This window comes from Haliaeetus leucocephalus, unplaced genomic scaffold (assembly GCF_000737465.1).
Source record: "Haliaeetus leucocephalus isolate CR32 unplaced genomic scaffold, Haliaeetus_leucocephalus-4.0 Scaffold140, whole genome shotgun sequence".
In the NCBI taxonomy this organism is placed as follows: Eukaryota; Metazoa; Chordata; class Aves; order Accipitriformes; family Accipitridae; genus Haliaeetus; species Haliaeetus leucocephalus.
The window spans coordinates 16,782,902-16,804,646 of NW_010972576.1; the positions used below are offsets into that span (position 1 = coordinate 16,782,902).

General features: G+C 40.3%; 1 protein-coding gene and 1 long non-coding RNA gene across 3 annotated transcripts in view; one reads left to right on the forward strand and one right to left on the reverse strand.

The window, feature by feature from the left end:
* Nucleotides 1-118: 118 nt before the first annotated feature.
* INTS10 (integrator complex subunit 10) overlaps nt 119-21,745 on the reverse strand; it is a 21,887-nt gene continuing 260 nt past the window's right edge. Inside the window, exons 2-18 of one of the 2 annotated variants that reach the window (XM_010586257.1) lie at nt 20,191-20,258; nt 19,826-19,929; nt 18,649-18,788; nt 17,690-17,771; nt 17,231-17,371; nt 16,643-16,814; nt 16,027-16,196; nt 14,030-14,163; nt 13,088-13,241; nt 12,352-12,434; nt 11,358-11,510; nt 9,274-9,382; nt 8,815-8,894; nt 8,168-8,330; nt 7,010-7,103; nt 2,444-2,521; nt 119-519 (exon numbers count right to left, since the gene is read on the reverse strand). In XM_010586257.1, the coding sequence (XP_010584559.1) occupies nt 363-519; nt 2,444-2,521; nt 7,010-7,103; nt 8,168-8,330; nt 8,815-8,894; nt 9,274-9,382; nt 11,358-11,510; nt 12,352-12,434; nt 13,088-13,241; nt 14,030-14,163; nt 16,027-16,196; nt 16,643-16,814; nt 17,231-17,371; nt 17,690-17,771; nt 18,649-18,788; nt 19,826-19,929; nt 20,191-20,258 (2,082 nt within the window). In that variant the 3' untranslated portion in view covers nt 119-362. The remainder of the gene's footprint in view (nt 520-2,443; nt 2,522-7,009; nt 7,104-8,167; nt 8,331-8,814; nt 8,895-9,273; nt 9,383-11,357; nt 11,511-12,351; nt 12,435-13,087; nt 13,242-14,029; nt 14,164-16,026; nt 16,197-16,642; nt 16,815-17,230; nt 17,372-17,689; nt 17,772-18,648; nt 18,789-19,825; nt 19,930-20,190; nt 20,259-21,745) is intronic. The other variant, XM_010586258.1, reaches the window with a different exon arrangement.
* LOC104843360 lies at nt 2,440-5,537 on the forward strand. The gene is made up of 2 exons (XR_775555.1): nt 2,440-3,208; nt 3,747-5,537. It is a non-coding gene; the product is annotated as an uncharacterized LOC104843360 (long non-coding RNA).

Below are 21,745 nucleotides of genomic sequence, written 5' to 3' on the forward strand. Positions count from 1 at the left end.
TGATTTCCAAACTAGTGCTAATAAAAAGCCTGAAATACCTTGCTATGTTCTCTGTGTATGTATAAAGATGGAAAGAACTAAGATGCACACCTTAGTATAATGCTATGGAAGAAAAACCCCCAAAAATAGGACATTACAGAAGACTTCTTAAACAAAGTTTTATTTATAAAGTTTGATCTACCCACATAAGAAAAGTAAGCAGTGAACAAACACTGAGTAGTGTTTGTGTATTACAGAACCTGTAACTCATAGGGAACTTCTTTGACTCTGGACAAGTGATTTTCCACAGCCACACCGCTGTTTATACAATTAAGAGCCTTCCCCTCTCTCCGTAAGAGACATTGCATCATGATCCAGTCCATTCAAGCAAGAGTCTGAAGCAGCAGTATTTTCTCATTAATGCAGAACCTATGCAAGACCACCATGAGATTTTCCCCACAGCGTGAGACCTGGCGCTCCATGGCCAGGCGGAAATCTTCTTTCACTCCTTTAGTTATACCCCGGGTAACGGTATGATGCCTTAAGCCATGAAGGAGAGAGACAGACAAAATCAAATAACAGTTATTTGGTGCACTACAGTATTTTAAAAGTGCTGCATGTCATTTACTATATATCTACTGTCCATACCTGAATTTCTATAAGGAGAGCCAAATAGCCTGTACTACGCTATTTTTTTTTAAAAAATCACGTGTCTTTCAACAGTTAGAAGTTCCGCAAAAGTCTATGCTTTCACTGCTTTGATTATGACTCTTGGAGGGGAGGGGAAACGGTGCTGTTCTGGGTAACAGGAAGATCTCTTTTCTTAACCCAGCATGTACAGAGTTCTTGCTTGGGGAAAGGAGTATTTTTTTTCTCTCTACCTTTGCAGCCCATGCCACTTCCTCCGTGTAATCACTTCTATGAATGGCTGGGGTTGAAAGAAGAGTGAAAAGATGAACCTGCTTTCTCTGGAGGAAGGGGACAGATGGCTGCCACCATAAAGAGCAGAGGGCATCTTGTACCAGTAGGAAAATGCAGGAAGGAGCTATACAATCCTGTGGGCCCAATAACTCTTTGACTAATGAAAGGCGCAGTGAACACTTGACAGGCCAACACAAAGCCCAAATCAAGCCAGGCTGTGAGTCTGCATCAGTAGAAGCCAGCTCTTGTGGAGATACTAGACACCAGACAGGGATTACATTTATTCTGAGCAGAAGTTCAGGACTTGTTTTCAAACAGAACAAAGGTCCAGCTACTGAGCAAGCTAAAGCAGTGCTGGCTGGGGAAACTTGGGATATTGCCCTGTTAAAGGCTGTTCTTATGAACAGTTCTTTGTCCTCTTGCTGGCCCGTAGCACTCAATACCTAAATCTTGTCCTTAAAACAATGTTCTGCAGCACCAAAGCACTACACTTTACTCACACTGGTCCAGAACTGGATGGGTAAGATCAAGACTTTGTAACATTTACCTGCAAGCCCTACTTGGGAAGGGAAGCAAAAGATATGCCCTGAAATGAGAGCCCTAGTACTACTAAAGGAGAAGCATAAATTAAATTAGAGAGAAAAACAATGCTAACGTTGAGACAAGTCCTGAGTCATGGGTAAGAAAGGAAGAGCTGGACTGAGCCCAGCAAGCCCACTGAAAGACAGAAAGGAAATTTAAAAAAAAGGGTGAGGGCACCTGTGCCAATCCAGAGATGCTGGAAATAAGAAAGGGGAAAGTCTGGGAATTACCCTCACCAACAATACCACCCCACCTTCACTTAAATCAGAAAGTCCAGCATTTCAGAAGAGACTTCTCTGCCAAAACAGTAGATACCTCCGTAACATGTGGAAAAGGCAAAGAAGAGACTAGCCTGGAGACTACTGGGCAATTCATTGATGAGCTAGGCTGAGTGAAGCAAAACTGCACTGAAAATACTCCAGCATATTCAGAGGTTATGGGATAAGCCCTGTTTTCCATCTTTACTGTCCTAAACGTTGCTGGCAGCCGAGTGCTATGGTCAGTTACAACCTAAAGGAGAATATGCAACCTACAGCTACTGAGCAAGCCAGCAGCGCTTTTGAAGATGTGTGTCATGTAACAGCTGGAAAACAGGGAAAAGAATTCAGAACAACTTAAATGAAGAAGAGAGCTACAAACAGATCCAGTAACCAGTATCTTGAAAAGAAAGGATTATACTCTTCCTAATATGTGATTGAACTTCGGTATCATTTTGGGGGATTTCTACATTTCTGTTTAAATTCAACAGTGATTATTAAATTGAAAGGACATGGATACTGGCAACTTATGGGAAAAAGAAAAATAAATGTTATAATAGAACAACATGGTTTGCCAGGCAATGTAGGCACAAATGGAGAAAAAAAAAAGATAAATATTGAGTAACAGATTGCTGAAAACCATGGGCAGTAAAACATGTTGACAAAACACAGCACACTATGAGCAGGGTTTTTCCACTTGGTACCTGTCAGCAGTCTGTATGCTGGGCTGTAGCACAGGTATGAATTCCTGCTGCAGTAACCCCATGGGAGGGCTAGAAGTCCTTTAAAAAACAGCAAATAGCAGCATTCAAACACCCACACACCAACTCCCCCTCTGGTGCAAAACAACTCTCCAGAAAAAGGAGCAACAAAGAACTAGGGTGAGACCACACAGCAATCTGACCACCAAACAGCCAAAGGGGTGCAGAACCCTAACAGCATCAAACATGCAAATATCCCCAGATTTCATTGCAAGGCTGTTCTGCAACTGTGGTCTAAATATAGACACATATTTTTGGACAGTTACACTGGGAGAAAGGACAGCGGTAGGTGCAAAAACAATTCACAGTTGTACTACAATGAACCGTTGTAGCTCTTCCCAGGAAGCGTGTCAATCAGAAAAGACTTAATCAGAGAAGCACTGCAGATACCACAGCTTCCCTGCAGAGCTGGCAAGAGAGCGTCAGCGAACTGGAAGAGCCCACAACTTGGAGTTAAGGGATTTGCTGCTGAGCCCAAGCCGAGTGCATGCACAGTGGGTATCGGCCAAGTTGAGTACATGACAGTGTTTGTTACAGGTTGCCTAAGTATCTTTTCATTAGCCCACAGATGGCCTTTTTCACCTTTTCAAACTCAAACTGCATACAAAAACGGCTGTTAGAGGACGTCACAATGTCAGAGCACAAATGCCCACTCAGAGCAACCTCCCATTTATGACTAGGAGGGCCACATGAACTAGCCACCAAAAGGCACTGTCCTGGTTTCAGCTGGGATAGAGTTACCTGTCTTCCTAGTAGCTGGTACAGTGCTATGTTTTGAGTTCAGTATGAGAAGAATGTTGATAACACTGATGTTTTCAGTTGTTGCTCAGTAGTGTTTAGACTAGAGTCAAGGATTTTTCAGCTTCTCATGCCCAGCCAGGGCACCTGACCCAAACTGGCCAACAGTGTATTGCATACCATGTGACGTCCCATCTAGTTTAGGAACCGGGAAGTGGGGGGCAGGGATTCGCCGCTCGGGAACTGGCTGGGTGTCGGTCGGCGGGGGGGGGGCAATTGCCCTGCGCATCATTTGTACATTTCAATCCTTTTATTACTACTGTTGTCATTTTATTAGTGTTATCATTATCATTATCAGTTTCTTCTTTTCTGTTCTATTAAACCGTTCTTATCTCAACCCAGGAGTTTTACTTCTTTTCCTGATTTTCTCCCCCATCCCACTGGATGGGGGGGAGTGAGTGAGCAGCTGCGTGGTGCTTAGTTGCTGGCTGGGGTTAAACCACAACAGGCATCTCAGCTGAAAGACAGTTTGTCTTCTCAGTGAAGTTAAGTCCTTATCTACATGTGCTTTCTATAACACAAGATAATAACCTCACACATCCAGCTTAGAGCAAATCCAACACCCCACCTAAGGAGAAATGAGAAATTTGGTATATACAGAACAGGTATAGTTTCTGACCCTAAGTCTTTCAAAATGTCACCTAAATCTTATTAGGCACCCAAGTACCGAGTGCATCGTTCATCCCCATAGATGCTAAGAAGGGAGCAGAGAAGCAAGACTCGCACTTACATGCCTATAATATTGAGTTAGGTGCCTACCTTCAGATTTCACAGGTGGGCATTTTGGTTAGTATCTATAATTTATTAATGAATATGGATGGAGAGCTATGCTTATAAAAGTCAAAGATGGGGCATTTTAGTAGTACAGAAACACTCCAGTACAGCTACAATAACCCGAAATAAAATATTCACAAGAATTCCTCAAATGAGATAATTTTTCAAGAGTTCTTGGTGTCAACGAGTCCACTACTTGCAAAAATGGACAAGGGGAACAGAAAATACAAAGCAACAGCAAGATGTTATTAGTCCCAGAGTGGCAGATGTTTGCAAAAGGGATTCTGTGCAATGGTGTCTTCATTACTGTTTGCAAGATCTGCAGTCAGAACTAAACATACCCAAGTGCACAATCAGAATAAAAATTACACTTTCAAGATACTGTTCCACTTCAAACCAACTGAGCTTTTCCTTCTCTGTCCCCAAAGGGAGATGTGATGGGAATGTGAGTAGAGGCAGAACACTCAACAGCTTTCACATCAAGTTTACACAGTTTGGTATGCTAAGATTAGACTAATTAGAGTAAGACTTATCAAAAAGTGGAGCATGATATTAATCAGTCATTCCTTGCATATTGTTCTTTTCCTCTTTAACCTCACTAGTTAACACTGCCACTACTGACATGTATAATCAGTAAAACTATGAAACTTGGCTTGTCTAGAATGGAGTTCAGAGGCACTTAGTGGTTGCATTCCAAGCTCATCGTAGAAGTCTTGTTGACAGTGCAAACAGAATGAGCTGGCTATATCACCAGTTAAAACCAAAACCACGGACCTTCATATTCCCACAATGGATACAAGCAAAGGGAAAGCTTACAAGCTTGTATATACAAAGCTATATGTATATATATTTTGCAGGACCCAATTATAAGTCTGCAGGCTGCCAAGATCTTCCTTCAGCTTTTGAAAACCACATTGCAGTTTGCTTTCCTGGGTTCAGAAAAATGAATATCATTTCCTATAAAGTATAAGGTACTGAGGAAAAGTACTGGAAGAATGTGGAATTCACCTGGGGAGAAAAAGTCCTCTAAGTCATGAAACAAAAAGCTGTCCTTATAAAAACCATGTAATACCTGTAATACATTTCCCATCAATTAAGATGCAGGATTGCTACGTACATTTATGCTGAGGAAAGATCAGGCAAAGGAGCAACGACTTCATCTTTGGACTGCTGTGGCAAACTCACAGAGTCTTCCTGTGCATGACTGAATAGTATCTAAGCTGCCTCAGCTAATTACTGGGATAGTGCAGCAGCTCATACAACCAGAACTGGTGGTAGTTTTGAAAGATGAAAGCCAGTCTGCAGATTTTGAGACTAGCAACCACTGACCCAGGAAACGGAGCTGTGCTGGAGCACTTTATCTAAAACCCTAGCTGGGGGAGACCATGAGCTAACTAGTGTTGCTGAGGTCAACAGTGTTGAGTGACACCATCCCTGAGCCTCATACCTAGTCCAGCTAAAAAAATATCTGGGGTACCAGGGGAGTAGACGTCATCTCCAATTAATGGACTACACCCTGAACTCTCCCTCCCATGAGCTCTCCGATGAAGTGGTTCCTGTCCTACACATCTCAGCCACATAAGAGACACAGACACTGTACACAGCTTTTCCAGCTGGACGGGATATTTGGCCGTTTTGGCTGAATAAGCAGAAAGAAATGGACCGCTCTTCTACAAGCATTTCCATCATTCAGGAAACATAACACTGGTCAAAAGGAGGTCAAAGACATATTCCTGTCTTGCTAGAAACACTGCTGGCTACCTACTTCCTGACTGGTGGAGTCAGAACAGTAAGTAACAGCTACCACACCAATCAAACTAAAAGCCATGACACAGAGAAATGGCACTGAATTATTGCAACTAACTTGAAATAGCAGCTAAGAAGTTACCAGGCGTAGTCTTCAGTGCTAAGCCCTCCTGCTGACAAAGCTTATTACTTAACATCATACGTAGTGCAGCATACCCTGACTCTTGTTTTCATACAGCTGGTTACAAGCAGTGAGATATAGCAAGGATAAGAGTTTGAAAATCTAGAGCTTAAAAGAGAAAATTCTGTCACATAATTAAGCATTTGCATTTCTTCTTTTCTTTAATTATACCTAGTATCTCATTTTTGTGTTGGTTACCTAGAACTCTGGAAAATCTATTTACTAGTCCAAATTTGGATCCAGTTGTCTAATGTTAGGCTCCCATTTTTTGAAAACTTTAGCCCATTTCTAGTTAATGAATAGCCAGAATACATTGACCCAAACTGGAATTTCAACAAACTTTAGCAGTCCCCCTCTTACAAAGCAAAATACCACAAGTTCTAATAAACAACCAGGATATTCCAAAACATTCTGCCACTAAAACCCTACAGCAGATACTTGTTCAGTCTTGACCCAAAACTAAGAACACCTAGGAAGTTAATCCAAATTATTAATTTCCTTCAGCATCTCGTAATAAGCTAAGCAGAGTAAGCTTGTTCAGTACATAGCAAGAGATGACCTGCTAGTTCTGACAGAAAGGTTATTAGAGTTTACCTGGAGTCTAATTTAATTTATGTCTTATACTTGTTTTTCCATCATTCAGTGGCCTTTCATAACTTTGTTTACAACAAATAGTGCTTTCTGTTCAGCATTACTGTTCAGCAAAATTATTAACACCACCTTGCACTCATGCCTAATTATTTAAAGAATTCCTGCAAAGTGCAAGTGTCTGAATCATTCTAAAGCAAATGCCACACTTAAAAATAAAGTTCTGTAAAAGTAGGAGTTTAAAGTTGAAGAACCCCCAAAAAGCATTCACAGATCAGCAGGAGAGTCAGAAAAAGAAACTCACAGCCTTGTTTGAACTCCTTAGCCAACTCCTTAAATTTAAACTGAAAGACATGACAAACTTACTGTCCAGAAGATTACATGAGAGCAAAGACAACCAGTAAATGCTTTTTTATGCTTACTTGATCAACATTGCTTGATTTGGCAGCAGTTCCAGATGGATTTTCCCTCCTTCCTGTGTTCTTAAATAGGCAAATTCCTCCAACATATCAATATCTGAAGAAAACGTTAAAGATTTGAGTAGGGAAAAAATGATAGAGAACATTCCTTCTTACCCCTCACATCTGAAGCCACATTGCTGAAAGGACAGTCAAAATGAACAACTATTGAAGTATCTCAAAAATGATAAGGATAATCATAGCAGGTATTCCTAATCCTCCACAAATTCATGAGAAATGGCTTTTTAAAGTGCAAAATACACACATCAGTCAATTTCTTTCCTTTCTTCATTTCTTCTTATGTATAGCTAGACAGAGGTAAAGAAAGCACATCTCTCCAAACAAATTCCCTGGTTGTTTTTACTTCCTTTTCCTGCATTGCAGATTATCAAAGCAGTGCATACGGAGGCTGGGACTGAAGGAAATGCCACCATGGTGGCACATACCACCATTTTTAGTTTTCTATTTTGGTCCCTTATTTAGCTTTTATTCTTTTTTTTTCCCTTCCTTTAACACCAGGGCTTTTTTAGTTGTCTCAGATAGGAGTTAGACCCCTTGCTTCCTGGGGACCATGACTGGATGTCTCTTTAGGTTAAACACTAAATTGTCCACGTGTGTATGCTGATGAAAACGTATGTCAGATAACCTAAATATAGAAATTAGATGTGCTTTGCGTGGACTTTGACATAGCTCATTATCTTACTCAACCAAAAAATCTTACCCACACAAAGCATTTCATAAACAATAGCCAAAATCATTCAACTCTTTGAAGCATAGGTACCACTTTATCATTTTTGTTAACAACCTTGTAGTACAATGCCCTATATATCTTACTGAAAAAGACTGCCATCACTTGCACGAGCAACCCAAGCTGCTGCTGTTTTTCTGAATGGAAGTGCAATTGCAGTGTACTTAAGGGTACTCCTATGTGCCGGAACAGGTGACAGGAGGCATATTTATAGTCCATTGTGCACTGCCACATATTACAAGAAGCTTGCATGGTATAGAAATAAAAACAGAATATGATTCACGGAGAGAGCTGCTGCTGAAACTAACAGCTTTTTCAACACCCCAGCACACAGTTTTTGATGTGAAAGACATTCTTGGTTAGAGAAAGGATACTTGTGACGTAGTTGAAAAAATTCTCATACTGGAAGTTTCCTTGTTGGCAGATTTTGTTGATGGCTTTCAGGAACAAATTCTCACCCCTTGGCCATTCATGCTGAAGCAGAACAACTACGTGGCCCAGCGCCATATCGTCTCTGCTGTCTGTGAAAGCTCTGAGCTTCAGGGAAAAAACTGACATTGAGACAACCAGGAAACACATGTTGCTTTTAAAAATATATGGGATTCATCTCACCTACATCTGTGCAAATACAAAAGTTCTTCAGGAGCATACTTCATTCTGCACTAGTATATACATTTAAAATAGGCTGGAAATTTCCAGCCAAAATACCACATTCTCTCCACTGACCTATAAAAGAAGTCTGAATACAGACAAAAATATTTGAGATTAATTCTATCTCCTCTGCCCAAACTAAAATGAATAGAAGAGAAAAAAAGAGAGAACAAACCGTCCTCCACCAACACTCCCTCCCCCTGCAAAAAAGACCCGTCACAAACCCATTTAGGTAAGAAGCACTTGAGTCAAGAACAGCCCTTCACTCCTAGTCACACTACTGGGATAAGGCTATGCAGTCTCAGGACCCCAGATACATAAACTAGGCCTTAAAGACACAAGAGAATTTCAAGCGTTGACTACAGCTTACCTTGAAACAAGCTAACAATAGATGAAGGCAGTAGGGCATGATAGCTCTACTGGTACATGGCCAAAGCTTCAAATCAGACCCTGCAACAGAACAGTTTATCATACACTTCTTTAGGGGTCTCATGCTTATCTAAGTTTGAATGAAATTAGAACGGAGCAAAACAAATCTACAGTTGTCAAATCTCAGGTAGGGGGGAAAACTTTGAAGGTAAATTACGAATGATTCAACACATGAAGTTACACATTTTAAAATTTTTTCTTCATTTCTCTTTTCCCGTGGTAGGACTTTGTCACCAATATACTTTAACAGGTACCAGCAGGAAAACCACTCACAAAAACAAGAGGGATAAAGAACTTCCTCCCTTTTCGTAATACAAAAAGAGAAGAATTACATACTCAGCTGAAACACATGAACTAAAATTGAGCTGATACTGAGTTTAGGGCAGTAGCAACTCCATACCTTTCCTGAATTTAGACTTCACTTTAGGTTGCTCCTCTTGTACTTTACCTCCTTCTTGTATTGGAAGTGAAATACAGCACACAAGGTCAAGCACTTTTTCACATGTTTGCTATAAAAAGAAGAGAGCCATGATAATGCTAAGTCTGAATTAAAGTTCTTAAAATTCAGATATGTTAATAATGATTAAAAACTTTGACATTGCAAAAGAAAAAATAATCACAAAATTCTCTGCTAGAACTTGAGTGGACTTAATGTGTAACTTAGCTACACCTTTTTGCTCAGCCAAACTGTCATTAAACAATCTCTGAGAGCCTACATAAGTCATTTTAATTGTGAAAAAATATGTATTGGCATTCTTCATTTCAAGAGCGTAAGATCAAAACAACTACAATCAAAAACTTTATTTTGAAGGATTAAGTTTTCAAATGAATTCTTAGAATAATTTTTAAAAGCATATTCTGTCCATGTGTATTGGGTTTGTGTGGCGGGATTTTGGTAGCAGGGGAGGGGCTGCAGGGGTGGCTCCTGTGAGAAGCTGCTAGAAGCTTCCCCAGCTCCAAGTTGGACCTGCCTCTGGCCAAGGCCAACCCCAACCCCATTAGTGATGGGGGTAGTGCCTCTGGGATAATGTATTTAAGAACCACCTACAGTGGGGGAGAAGACTGGAATGTGAGAGGAACACCTCTGCAGACCCCGAGGTCAGTGCAGAAGGAGGGGAGGAGGTGTGCCAGAGGAGGGGATGCCCCTGCAGCCCATGGTGAGATGGCAGGCTGTCCCCCCCCCAACCCATGGAGGGGAGCGGGGGAGCAGATGCCCACCTGCAGCCCAGGGAGGGGCCCACATCAGAGCAGGGGGATGCCCCCGGAGATGGCCGTGACTCCATGGGAAAGCCTGCACTGGAGCAGTCTGTGACTGATGCTGGAAAAGTTTGTGAAGGACTGTCTCCTGTGGGAGGGACCCCATGGTGGAGCAGGGGAAGAGTGAGGAGTCCTCCCCCTGAGGAGGAAGGAGCAGCAGAGACAAGGTGTGATGAACTGACCCCAACCCCCATTCCTCATCCCCCTGTGCTGCTGGGGAGAGGAGGTGGCAGAGAAAATAATGAGTGGAGTTGAGCCAGGAAGGAGGGAGGGGTGGGGGAAGGTGTTCTAAGGTTTGGGTTTACTTCTCATTATCCTTGTTTTGATTTGATTGGTAGTAAATTAAATTGATTTTGGTTCTTCCCCAAGTTGAGCCTGTCTTTTGCCCATGACCATAAATGGTAAGTGATCCCTCCCTGGCCTTGTCTCGACCCACGAGCTTTTCTTTGTATTTTCTCCTCCCCATCCCACCGGGGGGGAGGAGTGAGCAAGCGGCCTCGTTGTGCTTTGCTGCCGGCTGGGCTTAAACCATGATACTATGGTAAAAATAGAACGGCAATCTGACAGCATGACAGGAATTCAGTGAATTTTTAATGCTATTTCTTGGAGACAATAAGAGGTCTGTGGGCATGTATTACCACACTTCCAATGAAAAAGTAGTAAACTGGAAGGGACAAAAAGACTTGTCCAGTAGTACCAGGATTATGTTAGATCCTAAGAGACCCAGCCTTTATTATTAGTGCTGACACTGACTGACCTCAGACCACCATGCACTCCTGTAATACTAAAACCACAAAATATGTATTGCAAACGTAAAGCACGTTCAGAGGTCAGGCTAGTTTCTTTTCTATAAACCTTTTCTTTCCCCTGCCTCAGGAAGCCTATACCTAAGAATTTTCCCTCAATATTTAAAACTGTTTCAGTAAAGTTAAGGAATTCAAATTTAACATTACCTTTATAGACAATTCAAACACTTGTAGCTATGGAAAATCCTAACTAAACCCCCCAAATCATAACCACCAAATACAGTATATAAGAGAGATGCTAACAGTCAATGTGCCAGGAAGTGCAATTCTGCTCCCCGTGAAGTGTGGATTTTTCAGTAGACGCTGGCTTATGTTCGCTACCCTGTTGAAAGCAGGCTAACGGGAAAATTCAAGGGAAGATGACAAACGGGAACCACAGGGCCAGATGATGAAGGACCAGTGTGTGGAATACTGTACATACCCGATATTCTCCAAGGGCAAAGTGGCATGTTGCTAACTGGATTAGTGCTCTCTGACTTTCTAGTGATCCTTGTCCTGTAATTTGCTGTGGAGAATGAGAGCCCTGAAGAGCTGCCAAATGATGTAGGCTGCTAATTGCTTTTTTGTACTGCCCCTTTAAAAAAAAGATATAAAAAGAAAGTGTTAGGGTCTTCTGTATACAACAGGTAGAAAGACAGAAATAAAGATTCCCTTACAGAAAGCTTTCAAAACAGAGCATATCCAAGTAACAGGGCTTCAAAATTTTAATCTAGCAGAACACTCCCCAGTGATGTGCTGTGTACAGGAGTGTAATCAATCCCTTGCAAGGCAGCGAGAAGACAAACAGAATTCTGCTTTAAAAAGCCTGTTTACAAAATTGCATTTATAACTGAAACAAATAACCATGCTCTTCACAGTTAATCATTACTTTATTTAGACTAATAAAGTTTGAAATAGCTCTTGTTCAGGTACAAGTGCAGGCAAAAATAAAAGACCCCCAGAGAAAAAATATAAAAGAACAAGCTTTGTTCTGTAGATGGCAGTTGGAATGAGTACAGTCAACCTAATTTCTGAGGAGAATGATAAATTTTAACTAAGACATGTTAAAATCTTCTGCTGTTTGAAGATTATTCTCTCTGATTGTGTTCCAATATAATGCACTGACAGATGAAAAAAATGCACTCTTCTTCCATAACAATACGTATATCTACTGGTGAAAATGCCAACGCAGAGGCCTTTTCCATATGCCAAAATTAGCTGGACTCAACAAACTGCTATTGGGACAGGAATATCCTAAGTAGGGTGCCTAGCTTGTGGTAACAATGCTATGATTCCATCCCCAAAAGGTCATGCTTTAAAGGATAAAATCGGTAGACACTTAAAGCAGTGAAACTGGCTAATCAGAACAGCTATTCACTAGAAGGAAGATCAACGTAATGGTGTCATTTTTACTAGTTTTTACTTTATTTTTTTACCTGGTAGATGATCATGTCTGTAAGAAAGATTCTCAACCAAAGCCAGGTGTCTGTCTTCCATGACAAACAAATTCTGGTGAACTCTGTGTAAGTGGTCAGAGAAGAAAAAGTAAAAGAGAAAATGAAGCATTTCACAGCTTTGGGTTAAAAATCAATTATCTAGGGAAAAAAAAAAAGCTGAACTTAAAAATGAAAAAACAAAACAGTGAGACTGTGAAATCTTTCAAATATAGGATACTGTCCTCCTATAGAGTCATGTTTTGATTATACTTTTCTTCACAGCACCCAGCAAATCTAAAAGCAGGTAGATGGTACTATTTGCCTGCTTTTTAGAAGATAAATTTGTTTTCAAGATTATCACACCAGATATTATCAGAAAGGGAGAGAAGACACAGTAAAGACATGAACTAAAGCAGCCATTAGCAGCACATTCTTACCAAGTATTGTCAGCACTACTACTAACCAACTGCTCCTTCAGTAAAAGCTGCTTCCAAGAGAAGTGGGGGTGAATAAGCAAAGATGCATGAAGGATGAAACAAAATCCAGGAACAAAATAATGAGAAATGCAACAACTGATAAAGCTTCTTATTGGAACTTAGGTAAAAAATACTCAGGACCCAAAGTGAATTCCATTTTAAGGACTCACAATGACAGGAATTCTACTTTAACAACAGTAAAATGACTTCTACGCACAGCAATGAAGCCTAAGTGCAACTCTGCCTGCAGTTAGCCTTACCTTTGTCGAGTGATTCCAGAGAATAGAGCAGCTCCCAGCTCTCTCGTGCCAGTTTAAAGCTCTCTAATACTTCAATAGAGTTTGCAAGATCTGCCTTGTTTACTGTAATATGGCGACTTCGTGCCTTCCCAGAAGGATCCTCATCATCTGAGCTCTGCTTAAGAGTCAGCATAAAACAAAAAGATTCACTTCTTAATTTATACTTATTTCAAAGGACTCTAAAGTCACAGAAGTTCCACTGAACACAGGAAAACAATTCTGTACTAGAGATGCCAAAGTTCTAGTTGAAGTGCTTTTAAGTGACTTTTCACTTAAATTGTTTTAATATTAGAACAATGTTTTGCTACCAAGAAACTCAGTGGTACAGTGTGATAAACAGTATCCCAAAAGAATTCACTCTGTTAAACACAGCGTACCACCACTGAGCTTCAGCCAGATTATCTGTTAATGTTAAAGTACGTACATACTTTACACTTTATCATTCAGTTTAAGCCTACAGTGGCATAATGCAAAGGAAACATAGTTCTTGTATAAGTGTGTACTCCTACCAGCAGAGAAATTCTATAAAAGGGTGGTTTTCTACTATTAAAGAAATAGATGTATTCACAGTTCCAATCATGAAAAGTCAACTAATTTGGAGGTTTAGCTGTAGAACATCTGACTGCTATAGCTACCATTTTTAACAGCTTCTGAAGTCTCTGCTGAACTCCTTCAAGTTAAAAGTATTCACATCAGCACGTACATGTCTACAGCAATTGCTACAAAAATCATTTTATTCTTGCTGGCTTTAGCCAAAAAAATCTGTTTGCAAATTGTGGTCATGAACAGCTATTCAAGGGTAGCTCTAAAAATATGTCTATGACATCTGTGTCAAAACCACTATTGTCTAAATCCCAGTACCAATGCCGTTCTTGTTAGAAACGAGAAGTCTAGAAAAGTTACCATTGTTTTTTCTCTTCCTTCAGCAAGTTTCCTCTTTTTGTGTATGTGTTTGTTACGATCAATATCGGTATCACCATAGATGTTGGTCACATCCTCAAGAAGAACCAGTGGGGCTTGGTTTGGAGCATTTGGACCTGGATTTAAAGATAAATTAATTCAAGATTGCTCTAAACTGATCTGAAAGATCTCATGCCTACATCAAGCTGGCTTTATTTCCTTCACAAGTAACAAATATAATGCTAGAGAAAACAATCTGAAATTAATTCACTGAAGTTGCATAAGCTTAAATTCTGCTGGTAAAGCTATGGTTTTCTCAAAGTAGCCTTATGATAAAGGTCTGAATGCATTTACCAGATGTCACAGTTTGCTTGAGAGCTTCAGAATATCTTTGAATCCTTTTCTTATGGCGCAGTCACAAGATAGGCAGCAGGTGTTCTCTCATCAAACATTAGTTGCTTCTATAGAAGCACAACTATTCAACAGGTGAACACAACAAATGGCTCTGAAATTAACAGCCACAAACATGGCAAAGCACAGCAATATTCTCAAAACATTCTCATAAGAAACCAAAGCAATATGCTGACAGGCACTGAAGCCTCAAAGGAGTGTATTTTATCACAAGATTTCCCTAGTAGGATCACTCAGTGTCAGCTTTGCCCCCACTGATTTCAGTGTACAGAATTAAACCTTTAATTGACTGCCAGAGCCCTTCATCACTCCCCAAAGCCTCTAGAGAAGCCTCATTTTGAAGACATAATTTCTACTTTCACTGGTGTCACAGAACATCCAGTGGGATCTGGTACCTGTTATTTCAGACCTCAGTGTTTAAGTTTCATTAGATATAAAATAGGAACACTTCTTAAATCTCAAACAACATTGGTACATGGCCCCTACTGAGAAAGCTTTCCTTCCAATAACATTTTCTCCTTTTGCACAATCAAGTTATATATAGATGTGCAAAGCTCAGACAAAGAGAAATATAAAGGAAAGGGGAAATCCATTAACCTGTTTTCCCTTTTTGAAATCTCCACCAGACAAGACAGCAGTGCAGACAAGTATTTTCAGTATGTGCATTTCTTCTGTTTCTATTTGCAGAGAGGTATGAGGCTAAGGCCTCATTCATAATTGCAAAGAACTAATTTGAGAGCTTAGTGTAAGGACAATCCATTTCATCTGTTGACATAAAAGAGCCTATATTAAGCTTTTCCCATCTACTCAAAAGTGATGTGTAAGGAGTCCACTACAAGTTAATGTTACAAGAAAAAAACAACCTGGTATGCTTAACAAATAATGTTATCTCCCTTGACTAGATTCAAACTAAATACTACCATTGAAATGTCCCCTACACAAAGGTTACAACACATTGAAATCACCTCTCCTGTACCATCATGTATTCCACTGTGTTGGAATCTAACCCGTGTGAACTGAAAATATAGACAAGCCATAATGTAGGAAACAGCATCCAGGAGAAACAGATATGAAAGTACCACAGGTGTGATGCTGGAAGAGTTTTATTACTAGAATCTCAAGAGCTGCCTACTTCTAACACTTGAGAAGAAAAGAGTGGGCTTTTTTTTTACTCAACTGGTATTCATTCAAATCAGTACAAGTGCTTTGCTTTCTAAAGAAATGTTCTCTTCTCAGTAGCAGGCAAGCGCACTGCAGCCTTTACTCCAAAACCTCCAGTCCTAAACCAAAACAAAACCTAACCTCACCCTGGACTTGCACTGCAAACCTCTTACATTACTGGAAGTTACATAGCCATACAAAGAGCAATGTTGTGGTTTTCTGTTAGATCGATCTTTGGTCTGATCCACTACAGCAGTTGTCATGAACCACTTCTGCTGGTAAGAGTAATGGCTTGGGAGAATTTTAAAAAAGACCCATGTCACTTTGTAAGGTGATAGTTTCAAAAGACTAATGAGAAAAGATCTTTCAGACATTAGCAATGAAACCACAAAGAACTCTTTACGAAAGTTGAAACATTAGAAACTAACCTTGAAAGAGCGATGGCTGGATGTTGCTGACATACTGGAATGCATTTTTAAAGAAGACCAACATTGTGGAATACACTACTTGATTCTTGTATTTGGCATGTGCATCGCTATCAAAGTTACTGATGTATCTGCAGAGGTCTTTCATTCGGTGCAAAATATCACCAAAACTTCTGAGGAAGAGAGACAAAAAGAATTCAGAATGTTACACAGGCTCCAAAACTAAAGGAAAGAATGCATAGTGAATATGAAAAACTTAATGTTTTGGCTGAGGAAATCCCGCAGCTGCAAGTCAGTGGAGACTGGGAATGCACACCAGTGAAACTTCACTAAACATTTACCATGTTTCTCTTCGCGGGGGCACCTAGGGAAGGATACCCCACAGTACTACAGCTCTTATGCACGACTTTCATCAACAAAGACTTAGTTTAGAGACTAATTTGAAAGTGCGCCCTAGGTCCACATTTTTTGCTTTACATTGTACAGTCTAGAAGGAAAAGCTGCACTGAATTTACACAAAATGTCCTCACGTTAAATCCTTCTTCAAACCATCCCCTTAAGAATTAAAAAGTTAAATTCTCCTTGAGAAGAAATACCCGGAAAAGTACACATTTCTCACCTTCTTCCCTTATCCATTTGCCATTCACACCTCATTCCCACCACAGACAATATTTTAAATAGCCTCTCCCAAGGGTCTGTAATCTGGGATGATTTCTCTGTGAGACCATCTATTACATATTTCTGAGAGCTACGCTTGCTTGGAGACATAATATCAGAGGAATCTTGCGAACCTAGGAAAACCAGCACATTTTTCTCTTCATAAACTGATTTATTTTCAAGAAGGAGACATATCAAAATGTATATCAGAGCTTTCAGGGTAACCATTCTTTACTGAGAAGGCTAACAAGGAGCAGGAGGCATTTCTGCCTCCTTGTACAAGAAAGCTGATAGGCTGGATAAGGAGATCTTGGACATTTTGTCCTACCTCTCAGTACATATGTTGAAGCTTCATGAGCATCACGACTAAGTAGTTGAAGCATCATGAGGTATTTTGGTATCAAAGAACGAATAAACATCAAATACTACTATTAATCCTTGTCTATGGGATACATTACATAAAAGTAATGCATTCTTCATTTATGGATGTCACTTCAGTAATACTGAAATACATCCTAAGAAAGGTTAGTTTTGTAAAAAATATTCTTACCTTGATATTGGCTTTCTGTCTGTGTAGATCTAGTTACATAGTTAATATAAAATTCTGCTGCTTTATTCAGGTATTTATATAACAGGCTGGCAGGAAGTCGAACATCAGGGTTGTTAATTATTAGAGGAAGAACATCACAAACTAAAATGGAAAACAAAGCAAAAAATTCTTTAGGTTTGTGGGGTTTTTTGTTCTATCTGTCCTAAGTAAGGTTTCTCAATCAGCAATGTAAGCCTCCATCTCTGGCTGACCATACACCACAAAGGATCACAAAAAACCTCACATGGATGAGTGTAATACCAATTTGTACCATATGGTCTGCCTAGCCTAATGTGGCCTGAGCCTCTTCTGACTAAAGAGGTTTTCTAATCTTAGTATCTTGAAAGTAGTTTACTGAACTCAGAATCTTGCCATATTAAAAAGCTGTATAGTAAAACAAGAACATTAATATTTTCTTACCAAATAATTTTCTAAAACAATTCACCGGGGATTCTTGGTCTTCAATACTTTCAGCATCTAATAATGTTTCTCCAAGGCCCACCTGTTAAGCAGAGATAAAAATCAAACACTAGACCAGTGGTTTTATGAACTTATTGAACTGCAATTCAATGGAGTTGAACAATAATTCAGTGGATGCACGAGTAGCAATTCACTATATGGCAATTGCATGTGCTAGTCTCTAAATATATAGTTGAACTAGCTCTACTTAGTAACAGGTGAAAAGCAATGCCAGAAGATAGCAGAACAAGACCAAGAGAAAAACTGTGCATGCAATGGTATCAGTAAAGATGTGCAAAGACAGGGGGAAGCAATGGAGGTACCAGGCCTTGAAGCTGCAACTTGTCACCTGAGCTGTAGTAAGTGTGCACTGTGCCTGATGCTAGTACCAGCTAGAACATGTTAGCGTAAGTCAGTCTCAGAACTAACAGGTTTTATACTCTTTAAACTATTTTTAAACTATTTTTAAACTATCCTTAAATAAAGTAGGTCACCATTTGAAGAGCTCCAGCTGTAGTTTCGTAAGTCAAAGCAAACAGACTGCTTGTTAGAGTCTAGTCATAACCTCAAAGCACTCTGCCCTCAGTGAGAGTTTACTGACAAAAAGCTGAAGCAATATTCTTTCTTATACTATAATACTCCTCTACACTCTTTTTTGTGCCATTCTGCTTTTTCAAAAACCATGGAATATTCTTTGTATTTACAAAACAAAAAATTGTTTTATTTGCTTCCATTTGTTTTCTGCCCAATTCTTTCCTAGTGGTAACCTCAAGATACCACAATCTGAACTATTAGTCACAATTAAACATTAATAAAAAGACTCACCCTCTCACTAAGCAAAGGAAAATACATTTCAGCAAAATCTCAAGAAACAGAACGCCAATCTCCTGAATAGCTACTGTCAGCTTCTCTTCTCTTACCCCGTGTTGCACCACAGTCTCTGGGAAACGTCGCAGGAGTAGTAGTAGCATTTCTGCCCTTTCTAATGTGTTAAAACACTGCTCTGTGGCCTTCAGTAACATTTCACACTGGACACGACCAGGAAGGGTTTCAAATAATCCTTAAAAAAAAAAAAATTAAAATGTTAAACTTGCTATGTCTGAGTTGTAAAGGTGACTGACAATGGGTAAAAGACTAGTCAACATCACCTTGCCATGCAGAGTGAAAGAGATTTCCTTATACTTTTTTTCTGCCTTTAATATCTAAGCCTGGGAAAAAAACACCTGTTTCTTTCAGAGAAGTCCATATGAATAGTTATCTGTGTTTATTCGGGTGCACAGAACTTGAAATAGCAAGTAAGAGTGCTAATGAGTGGAATACTTAAAAACCTAATACTTAAATATTTGACATTTTAAGATGCTTTTTCAAGAATGTTAATTTATTTTTTTACCTACATTCCACTTCTACAATTAATACTTTCATTATTAAAAGGTAGTTTTTTCAATTTAAAATTCCAATGAGACACTAAAAAGAAACCAACATATTCTCCCTGTAAGTTTTATGTATTCTCTCTGAAAAATAAACAGACCCCATGAAAAAGCAAATGTTTCCTTAACTGGAATAGCCTGTATGCAGAGTTACACACTGCTTATCCTTAGAGCTTCTGAAGCACGTAATCAAACAGCAGATTATAATTTGTCAGATGTAAATCCTGCTTTCAAAACTTCCTGTGGTTGCCAGCAGTGAACGCCAAGCCCTTCTGGTCACTGTTCATTTTCATAATCCTCACTTCATACGTATGAATTCACCCCATTTTTAAGATCATTCATTGTTCTCTGCAATTGGTGGGACAATAATTCCTAAGTCCTATTCCACTTGTTCCCTACGCAATGTCTTTTCTAAGTGCTTGTTGTTCTGGCAGACTTAGTCTACCCATATCAGAAACAAAGCAGTGAGAATCAGCTTCTCATGTCCCTTTGTGTTTCCAAAGCCTAACACACCGAATAAGGTCTCTAAGGCTGAACTGAGCAAAAAAATCTGCAGCCCACAAGCAAAGGTAAAAAGACTGACATTTACTTGTCATACTAGATATGTAACCAGAGGGCTTATCTTTAGATTCCTTCAGGACTCTCCCTATTCACTGAATAGAATCCTTACCTCTTAAAAATTGTGTCTGCTTGTCCTGCGAGTCATTCCTTAATGCTGATGTAATAACGCTAATTTCCCTCCATACAGCAGGTTGGTCTGGAAAATTCACAAACCTGTAATAAAGTTTGAGACAAGGAACGCACAGTGATCTCAAAACCTGTTTCAAAGACAAAACCTTCCTATGAAAGAATGTGCATGGGCAAATGAAAAATAAAACCTTCCTTTTTACTGTTTATTTTTAATTAATCAGACCTTTTCTGTTTAATTTATGCACACAGATTTCCAAGAACACTCACATTATATTTTTGGAAACTCTGACATTTATGGAAACAAGCACCTGGCATAACTGTAGAGTTTCAGCTCTGATTACTTACATGTCGTAGAGCAGCCTGCCTGCAGACGCTGTCCTTTCAGCATTCCTCTCAATAGTGTACATCTCATACTGCAAGATGGAAAAACAGAACATTAGCTTTCTTGAATACATTTATGAATCACATCAGTCCTTTCACTCTAAAAAGCTGTCCCCAAGTTGCCACAGCAGTCTGAATAACAGAAAACGAAAGGATTGCAACATTTGCTGTAGAAATTAGGAGCCAACTTTAGACTATGTAATCACACATTAAATTAGGCACAAACTTCTGTGTGATAAGTACTCTGATATCAACATGCTGGCTTTATTTTTATACAAGTAGAAAACTTAGCGAGAATTTAAAGAGTTCTTCTACCAGGGTTTATTTCCAGTCAAGGGCAATGAAAAAACCCCAAGCTATTACCAGTGCCATAGGCAAGAGAGGTACTTTAAATCCCTGTTAGAGATTGCTATTTTCTTGCAACAGCAAACCCAAATGTTTCATCAAGTGCAAACACAAGAAACAGAAAGGGACCTTCCCCTAAGTTATTAAAAAAACCAACACTTTCACCTCTTTCGCAAAGCACTCATATTTTACTGCAGTGAAACGCAACAAGCAGTTACAAGCTTGCCATTTTATTTTTAACCACTGGACACCACAGTGAGAGGCTCCGCACCTGCGGCACCGCTGCTGCCCAGATCTGTGTTTCCCAACAGCCACCCTATCCATTCAGAGGGGAGTGAAACACCACGAAGGAAGTCTGCGAAGGAGCGTTGGGCTGCAAAACACGGCTGCCTCCGTCATGGATTCTGGTGTTACCAAAAATCTGGTTACAAAAACTCTCCAAGACCAGTTTGAGGTTTTAGAAAGCAGGCATTGTTTATTGCAGCGCTGGGCGCACACACGAATCGTTTCGCAAAGGCGGCGCCCCGTGTTCGAAAACTACACAGCTTTTATCTTTACATTATATACATAATCATCAGATTTCTGAGAACTACTTAACATATGCTAATCTATTTGGCGCACGCTCTTTCTTATTCCAGGAGAAGAGTCAGTGGTCTTCTGAGGGTCCCGGGTGGCCGCCGGCAGTCTCCACGGGCTGTCCTCTGGATGAACCCAGGCCTTGGAGGATGCACCCTTCTAAGCAGACGCCATTTATCCAAGCTAGACCCTGAGGAACCAGTTACAAGCAGCCTGCTTCCCTTTACCCTCTTTCTTATCTACTATAGAGTCACCAAGCCTGTACTTTATAGCCCAAGCAAGGCCGCACTAAATCCTTCAGCGAGCATCTTATCTCTGCGAATTTCGCAAGGGGCGGTTTTGGGTTTTTTTTTGCGGGGAAGCAGTTGCAAGCTATCACTGGCTCGGACGCCTCTGGGGATGCTCGGCCAAGGCCTCTAGCCGGGCGCTAGGCCTGGCCCCTGCCGCGGGTGCTGGGCCCGGCCGCGGCCGCCACGGCGAGTCACGGACGAGACGGCGTCGTTGCAGGCGCGGCCGGGTCCCCGTCACCACGGCAACCGGCCGCCCCGCCCCTCCGCTCCCCTCCGCCCCCATTGACCGAAGCGGCAGGGCAGGCGGG